Raw genomic sequence first — 9,546 nt, 5'->3', positions numbered from 1 at the left:
ACATTTATGCTTCTAGAGCTTTCTGGAATTATGAGGGCTGATATTCCCAAGGATACTGTTTTGGTTCAATGCCCTCAGCATCTTGGAGATGGGGTGGGTGGGGGTGGTAGATCACATTGCATTTTTCCTGAAAGCTGAAAAGTGCGAGGTGGACCACCTTTTTTCCTCTGATGTTTTTCGAAGGCTTCTACGATTTTCGCTGTTGCCAATCCTGATTATTGTTAACCGGCTGTGTTTTATTGCATTTACTGCATTTAGCATTTGGTTAACCTTGTCTGGCTTAGTTAGATAGCTGTATTTATAGGCAGCAAACTCTGGCACTTGCCCTTTTAGAGAGTGACATACTTCGATCACTGGTCACTCTGAAGATGGCAGTATACTTCAAATGACAAAAGAGCTACATGAAATCAAACTACCACCAGCATGCTTCTGTAAATATACCTAAAAAGAATGTGCGTGCGTCTTTCTAGGCTACGCTGGCTTCAGTGTTTTCAGGGTCTGCGAGTAGAGCCGAATTCATTGACATCAAACAGAAAACAAGTTAAGAAAAAGCAATGACAGCAGTAAAAGAAAAACAAATACATTAAAAATAAATACATGTAAACAAACAAACAAAAAAAAACAGAAATGAAACAATTCCACTTGCAGCAATGCAGGCTACCACACGGCATTTGGACCAATCGCAGTCAGGGGGAAGGCTCAAAACAAACGTCTCTGTGCTTTGAGTTGGTATGTTGCGCCACTGCATCACTTGTTCTGAGACCTCCCCCTGACTGCGTTGTGGTCAAAAAAGCCCTGTAGTGCCACACTGGTGGTCCTGTGGTCCTTTATTGCAGTGGTTTTCAAGGAGGACCCCCAGACGATCCAGATTTTGCTCCAACCTGACTCACAACACACAGGGATAGAGCAGATTTCCCTGAGGACCAGTTTGAGAACCACTGCTCTATTGCACTTGTCTGCAAGGCTGGTGTCCCATTTCTCTACCTGGCATTCAAAAAGGTACTCACAAGTGCCCTCTATGTGCTGTTAGTGTGGCCTTTAGCGAGGACTGCATCAATGCACACTCAAAATTCCTTGAGATACAGGTGAAGATAAATGGCCAGCGCATTGGCTCGTTCACACTTGTGAGACCAACACAGTGGAGAACATATACAGATGTCAAAAATGCATTTGTTTTGTAATATAGCTTGTCACTAACCTGTATTAGGCTCATAATTAGAGCTGAACCACTGTATATAAAGCAAATTGGCTCATTTAAAAAAAGAAATGATTTATAATCTTGCTGGGTATGGTACATTCTAAGACTCTGTCCCAAAGCCACACTTTAAACCAAGCACCGTTGGAAGTCTTTTTGCCCTTTAGGTCCACACGTGTGGACTTGTAGGAGGGCCACAAAGTGTAGGGCACCTATTGGGACAGGCCTATAGAAGTTGTTTCGCTTCGAAATGTCTTTCCGTCCAAGTATACTGCCAGCTTAAGAGTCAGGGTGACTTTGTGCAAGATCTATGACTGAATGTTAGATGGATGACTTGGCTTAGAACAATTTATTTGGCTTGAAGGTCTGCCTGGAGCACTCCACCCAAAAGGACAGCCAACCAGGGTGAACAATAATGTAAGCAGCTCAAAAAGTGTAAAATGTGACTCCCCCCCCACCACTTACACTATGGAATTGAACCCTCGGAGTGACGCTACCTTTTTTATACAATCAAACAATGGTTTATTTCAACCAAGACAGCACTTCCATTTAACACCCTCAAACTACAATTCAATACTTTCAGTTCCTGCAGGTTACTGCTTTCGTTTGAAGCCCTCAGACTATTGCTTTGTAGCGGAAGTCTTCACACACTTGCACGAGTGTGTGGGCTACACACACACTGAGCACACACAGCCAGGCTGAAATCAGCTCTGAGTTTCCTAGGCTAGATGTGGGACGATGAGAAAATAAAGAAACAAAGACAGGTAACTCCAAAAAACACACAGCTATAACTTTACATTTGATTAACATTGATACTATGCATAAATAAAAATGTTAAGTATTTTTAAGTTAGGCATATTTGATTTACATGGAAAACATCTCTAAAATCTAAATGCAACCTTTTGTTTGTTTAATGCAGCCATGACGGTGATGGATCTGTTGTTGAGTGTAAATAGTTATGGTAAGCTCATTACAGACACTCTTATATAAAGTATGGGTATTGCATCACTAAAGTCAAGTAGAATGGTATTCTATTAGCATATTAGCAAAGAAACACTGTATACATCACTGTACCCCCACTGTAAGTCCTCCAAGTCCAATCCCAAACACCAGAGATTCACAGGTTTCCTGTGGCTGCCCAGATTTTTCGGTTCATATTGTATAGCCCCATCTTGTTTTGTCTTTTTTTTTGCCTCATTTAGGTACATTTAGTTTCAATTGAAAATATAGATTTCTCTGTTTTTCTTCTGCATTAAGAAAAAAATCACTAAAAAAGGTCACTTATAAAGCAGAGGAAATAAAAAAACAGTTCAATAGTCCAGGAGAGGTGGGGTGAGAGAGATACAGACAGATATAGAAAGTAAAGCTACGTTCACATTGCAAGCTTTATCACTCAATTCAGACGTCTGGTTGGATCTGATTTTTCTGCCTTTTGATGGTTCATATTCATGTTTGCAAGTGACTCATATCCATCACTAAAGTAAACACAACTGAGAGGACCTGCCAGCACTGGTGGTGATCACATCGACATGCGCAGTGTGAAGTAAACAAATTAATAATAGTGATTCTTCTCGTTCTCCTTAACAGTTGCGTGAGCACAGCAGTCTCGTGGGCCCAAACGTAATCTGGTAACGACAACATCTGGGGACAACAGACGTATTAGGATGGGAACAAACGTGTGAAATTACTAAACCAATCCAGTGAAGGTGTAGCTCAAAGTAGGAGAGGATGGTGCACTCATCAACGTCAGACGAACCTGCCCTCACCCATTTCAACTCACCACTTGGAAGTGCATCACATCTATGCTATATAGTTGGCCACTTGGCAGAAAGGGTCAACGGTAACAGTGAGAAGCAGATTGTTTAATGGAACGCACTTGTTTCAGTGAGCTAATTGGCAAACGATGCAAACTTTGCAATGCAAAATGTCTTGAAATGGTAAGCATTTTAAAGTAGTTTACTGCTTACAAACAGTGTCATTCGCCATTATTTCTGGGTTTCAAAAGCAAAATGTGACAGGTTGCAACAATTTCTGTGCAAATTCTACTGTAAGACAAAAATGGTGTTCACTTAATCACTTGCCTCTCCGAGGGCTCATCTAACACCCTTCACTTGAGCTAATAAAGTAAAGGAACAGCCCTCAAGATGGTGCTCAGGATTCCCCCCAAGGATAAATGACAAGCCCAAGCAAACGAGGGCTTGTTAAAATGGGTACTGAAACAGGGGATGAGTTAGCATGGCTACAAGGGCTGCATTTCACTGTACTTAACACTGATTGGTTTGTAGAGAACTGTCAGCGTGTTTAGCGAGTCGAGCCGTTTGAATAGAGAAAAATGAATATCCTTTCTGTCTCATTCTCTCAGAAAATAAGGTACACGTTTCAGCATTTTATCCTTCTTTTCCAAGCTGAGTATTTACTTTTTTTGTCGGACCAAATTACAATTAAGGCAATTTGTCTTGTCCTCTCCTCGTTTGGTACCGCAGCTCTTTTTTTTTTTCTTCTTCTTCTATTGTTTAACAGATGACTATAGTCTGCCTGTAATTGCTCCCAAAGTCCAATAACTTTCTGTAACTGCTCCCAAAGTCCAAACCATCAAAAAAGTGCTTTCATGCTGCAAACGAACCATGGCTGAGTTTGATCCAGACCAAGACCGGCTCTTTTGGTCGGACCAAGTCCATTGGTCCAGACGTGGTCCAAGGCACCTTTCACATCTGCTATTTGTGGTTTGGACCAAATCACAAAGTACAAAGATCTAAACCAAACAATGCGGGTGTGAAAGCGCTCTTAGAGAGAACTACGTATACGCTCGCTACGCTTGTTAATAGTGGATTTCGCCACAATTCAGCACCAAGAGTTTAACGAGTTGTCCCCAGACGTGCATTCCTTCCTCTACGCATGGCAGACTGCTGTAACAGTACACTACATCCTGTTGTATTACAGTGTGAACATACTGCTTGCACCAAAATGTGTTTGCACTGTTCACATTTAAGCAGAAAAAAAAAAAAATCAGATTTGTGCCATTTCAACCTCTTAATGTGAACACAGCTAGAAAGAGAGAAAAAAAGAGAGAACGACAGAGAGAGAAGGGGTTAAGTAGAGAGACAGGAGCATGGAGAGGGTGGGGGGGGGCCCTTCAGTTTGCTTGGGTTCAGTGGGTTCAGGCCTAAAGGGTCAAAAATCAGCATGGCTAGTCCACGGGTCCCTGGAAGATGAGTCTGACGTATCCCTGCTCTCCGCTCAGCTGCTGGGCGCAGAATGGGCAGGCTGCGTGGAAAGTATGCGTGCCGTGGGGCAGTGGGATCTGGCTCCAGAAGGCCACCGTTTTCTCTGAGCACACATGGCCACAGGGGCTGAAGGCGTGGGTGGGCGGAGCCGCGTCCAGATAGAACCCTGCCTCACAGCCCAGCCACAGGGGCACGTACGGCCCCCTGGCCCGGCACATAGGGCACTCACGCTCACGCACGTCCCGCTCTCGCCCCCCGTCCCGCTCGCTGGAGTCCCGCGTGCCCCAGCTGTGGTAGCCGTGCACGTGGCCGCAGTGCAGGTAGGCCCAGGGCTGCTTCTCGTCCACCGTGTCCTTGCGGCGCATGCTGGGGAAGGCCAGCGTGTTAAAGCCAACAGGACACTGAGGTCGCGCCGCGTTCAGCTCCTGCCGCAGAGCTTCCAGGTGCTTGAGCGTGGGCGTGCGCTGAAGGCCCTCAGCTGTGCGCCACAGGAGCGTGGCTCCGCAAAGGTCGATCAGTGATCCATCCACCAGCTCCTGTGTCTCGCTCTCCACCTGCAGGGAGGGAGAGAAAGATAGAATAACGTAAGATGTATATACATACACGAATAAGTACTTCATGTATTCAAGTGGGTGCATCTTCTGCCGATGATGTTCTTCATTTCTTTACGAAAATAAAGGGATTAAAGCAGTAAAAGGACCTTCTCTGTTTCATTTTACTTGAATTTAAGTACTTTGCCACAACACACATATGAGATAAAGACAAGCTTTATGTCCTTTTAACTCAATAATTATTAAAAGTTGTGTTTTAAATGAAATTATTGAATAATAAGTTCTAGAACAAGTGTCAAACCTTCAGTCTGTGTGGCGGGACTGGCCTGACAGCTGGCAAGATCAATTTCGGATGCATGTTCTAAATTAAAATAATCTAAAATCATTTACTGTAATTCACTGGCTGCAAAATAATGACCGACACAAAGCTTGACGAATCACTGCTTGGAAACCATCTCTAAGCAATACTCTTTTTCTGTGCAATCAATTTGCATTCCTTGAGGTTTGCTAAAAACTCTGAGAAAAATCTAAACTAACGTTATGCTGACCAACTTTATTCTGGCCGTCTAAACGGTTTTGAAGGTGATATCCGTTGGCTCATTCAGAATGTGTTGTTCACATAAATGGCAACAAAATAAACACATTTATTAGTAGTTGATTGTTGGCCAACTACACTGATTTTTTGTCTAACCCACCTGACGCTGGACCCTGTGTTATATGGCTGGTTACCTAGGTATAGAGCTTGATACCCCTGCCTTAGGATGTGGACATACAGACAAGCTTAAGGAGTTAATGTTTTAAAATCCTACAGGAAACATTACAGCAGTAAAAACAAGTTTCTCATTCTCTGCACTAATAAATCTCTGCCTGATGACCAGTGTAGTAGGAGTGAGACTAAAATAACAGTTGTATCCAAAGGTTTGGGCGTCCCTGGTCAGATTATATATGTTTTGATGTTTTAGTTATGAATACATACACATATATAAATAAATAAATAAATAAATACACATACTCAACAGAGAGCACACTTTTGCACATAATGCACAACTATTGTTTATTTGCTAAATGTATCATATTAGGGAAAACAAATATAAAAATATTAAAAGTAGTCTGTGCAAAAGTTACAGCACATTGTAAATGTATTTTATTTTTCCCAATATTTTAAGCAACATTTTAACTTATTATCACTCAGAAAATCAACAGAACGTGTTATTAGATCAGAGATATACAGGACTGATGATGTAGTTCTGAACAGCCATCAGCAGGTGGCAGTAAGCTCCCGTTCTTGCTCTTCGTGGAAAGAGTAGCATGTTTTTTTCTTTCTTACTAGTGAATGATCATGTAGGACTATCAGTTAATTTAGCAAACAGGACGTGCATAAGAGCATCTGAAAAGTGTATGTAAAACAACCACTGAACTTGGATTTTAAAGATGTTTTAGGACAAAACCTTCTTAAAACAATGTCTCAGGCATCAGGCAGCGTATTCATAACTATTTCATATTTCAGCGAGGAAGTTTTAGATAAAAAATTAAATACTTGACGTCTGGTTCCTATCACCACCACTGTGAACATTTCCGACTCTGCAAGTTTCTCTGGAACAGAGCATGGTTAACTGGTCAACGTGTAGACTTTAAGTCTGGTCAGAGAAATCTTCTAAATCTCCTAAGCACTCATTACAGCTGAACAGGACCCTGCAAAGACACTGTCAGACAGGGCTCGGCCAAGTTTGGCCAACGTTAGGCCGATGTTTTGCCTCTATCACAATTCCATTCCGCTGTGTAAAGACATCCAGTATGGTTTGATCTCTGCAGTCTGTAAAACTGAAAGGATTCCTGTGGTGATGCTGTCAAGCAGCATCCAGCCAGCATTTAGCCAACTTTTGGTCGCCGTTACGCCTCCATTACACATGGTCAGGGTAGCTAAAACCATAGTGGTTTGATCTCAACAGTTTATAAGGCTAAAAGGATTCCAGTAGTGATGCTGACCAGCATGTGGCCTCTATTAACACAAAGTCTGTCAAAAGTGGCTTAAACCATCATGACATGATCAAGTCATGATCTCCTCAGCTGCTTCTAAAGTTGAATGGCATCCTACAGAGACGCTGTCAAAACAGCATTTGCCAGCAATCTGGCAACTCTGAACCAACATTTGGCCTCTGCTGTCCCTAAACTGGCCAGCAAGGCTTAATCTCTACAACAGCTTATAAAGCTGAATATCTTTGGGCAGAGATATTGTCCAGCAGTGTTCGGCCCACATTTAGCCAACATTCAGTCTCTGTTAGCAGTATTTCTTTAAGGGGAAGCCCACCCATTTTTCAAAATATCTGCGTAACTCAGTGGTTTAGATATAGAGTCATCTGGAGTGGTCTGGAATAAAACTGTTTATTTTGTAGAGAAAGTTACTGACTCAGGTTTCTTTACAGTGGTGCTGATAGGAACCAGGTGTCACCATGACTACAACACAAATATAGCCATTTTATTCACTATCCAAAACCACCACTGAATCTACATGTGCCTCCTGAGCTTTTATATGGAATGTTGATGATGGTAAAATAGTGGACAATCTCAAAATAGCACATTTGCTTTGGGGACTAGTTTGCCTTAGAACACCCTTTATGTACCCCTCCACCATGACTGGATTAAAATAAATTGATTAAAATACATTCAGACATCAGGCAGTGTGTTCATAACCATTTCATGTAATAACTTTCTGTGAGGGAGCTTTTAGAGGGGGACATCTGGTTCCTATCACCACCACTTTGAACAGTTCTGACTCCGCAAGTTTCTCTAGAGTGGAGCGTTTCACACCAAACCACTCTGAATGATTCTGTTTACATCTTAAACATTTAATTATGCAGAAAGTTTGAAAAATCGGTGGAGTTCCCATTTAAGTTCTCATTTCAACCATTTTATAAGGCTAAAATACTTTTCTGCAGTGTTGTTAAATGCTGTCTAGCCAGCATTTTGCCAGCGTTAAGCCATTGTCTGGCCAATATTTGACCTCCTCAGATGGCCTGTGAGTGCATTTGCTCTGATGCTAATCAGACAGATTAACATGAGCTGCTTGACTTGTGCTCTAAATGTGTGTTCTATTAAAGCTTTGTGCAAGCAATAATGTTAGAAAGCAAACTGCTTTAGACTCTCAATACTCCTCTTTCAAAGCTATCCTCATTGAGAGCTTTTTAGCTCTGCCACACACACTCAAATCATGTTTCCAGTCAAGGAATACTTCCCTCAGATATGGTAATGCAGCTAATTAAGAATGAAAGGCACCGTGTGCAGCAGCTAGCATAATGCTAACTTCAGGTCACATTGATTTTCGGCAGCATCAGCACTTTTTGCTGAAGTTCGTCCAAGAAGCTTTCCATTAATGTCACCGACTGAGACAAATACAGGGGGGTGAGAGAGCGAGCGAGCGAGAGAAAGAGAGCGAGTGAGAGAGAGTGAGAGAGAGGGGGTACTCAATGGTCTTCCTGACTGACGCACTTGGCAGATCAGCTGCTGATCATCTTACAGCATCACATTACACAGATAGAGAGCCATGCTAACAGACTGATAGACACACACACACAAAGACTGTCTCGTCTCCGCTGTTACTATGGCAACAGCGTCCCACAGCAACCAGCGTGCAAGACAGAGACAGAAAAGTCTGACTGGCCAAAAGACGTGTGATGAGACAGCCCAGTCTAGCACACTGCATTACACTCCTAAACTACTCAGTACAAATTTCTAGTTAGTGGAGGATATGAGGAGGGCACTGAGTCAGGCTCCCAAACAAGTATCAGCACAACAACGGATTCAGAAACACGTTTATAAAACCAAATTCATTTTGTAACAATGCAGCCTAGTCCCAGCAATAACCGTCACTTACATTCAGGAGCTACAGTTGAGAACTGACCTTTGCAAAATTACGACTGACATGCCTCTTAGCCAATCACAATCATCTCTAAAGGTTCCTTCCTCTGTCAAGCGGAAGAAAATCTTTGACAGGACTGATCAGAACAAACCTGCAGTGAGAACGGCTGTTGCAGTAAATTAGTCAGAATTATTCATCGAAGAAATAATACAAAGGTTTTACTACAGAATGTGTAAAACACACACTATCCTAATCATCTGGAGGGTGGTGCTGCTTCTATTCTATTCCTGAAGCTGGGTTTTGTATTAAACTATGGGGAAGACCACGCTCATAGCTCAAAGACAGCAGTATTAAAAGGCAGAACTATACTGGCTTTAAGATGAGGTAAACTTCATCTAGGTTATCAAAGTTTTCGCTGGCTTTACATTGTCCTACATGCATATTTTGTCAGTTTTCAAAAACGTACGCCTGCTCTGAACATCTTGTAAAGCCAGTTTATTTTTGAATATCATACTGTTTCAAATGTTGACCTGTGAGCTTGAAATTTTCCTTCGTTCTATTGAGCGTTTTAGTCTTTCAGTACAAAAGTTATGAATGCTACCAGGTAGTCTTGGCTGAAAGTTTGGCGGACAAAGCAACAATAACTAAGGGGGACATGACTTTCTCATAAATGGCCAATACTGAAATGTCCTAATGCTGCAGTCTTAGGTTTGCTTTAAA

The 9,546-nt window shown here is 42.2% G+C and overlaps 1 protein-coding gene across 3 annotated transcripts in view; it reads right to left on the bottom strand.

Annotated features, from left to right (window-relative positions):
* Nucleotides 1-493: 493 nt before the first annotated feature.
* peli1b (pellino E3 ubiquitin protein ligase 1b) overlaps nt 494-9,546 on the bottom strand; it is a 69,354-nt gene continuing 60,301 nt past the window's right edge. For all 3 annotated transcript variants that reach the window (XM_036592917.1, XM_036592919.1, XM_036592918.1), the window contains exon 7: nt 494-4,973. In XM_036592917.1, coding sequence (XP_036448810.1) covers nt 4,383-4,973 — 591 coding nt within the window. In that variant the 3' untranslated portion in view covers nt 494-4,382. The remainder of the gene's footprint in view (nt 4,974-9,546) is intronic.

The sequence above is a fragment of the Colossoma macropomum genome, unplaced genomic scaffold (assembly GCF_904425465.1).
Source record: "Colossoma macropomum unplaced genomic scaffold, Colossoma_macropomum, whole genome shotgun sequence".
In the NCBI taxonomy this organism is placed as follows: Eukaryota; Metazoa; Chordata; class Actinopteri; order Characiformes; family Serrasalmidae; genus Colossoma; species Colossoma macropomum.
Note: the sequence above shows the minus strand (reverse complement) of the source record. Positions and strands in the feature narration are given on the sequence as shown.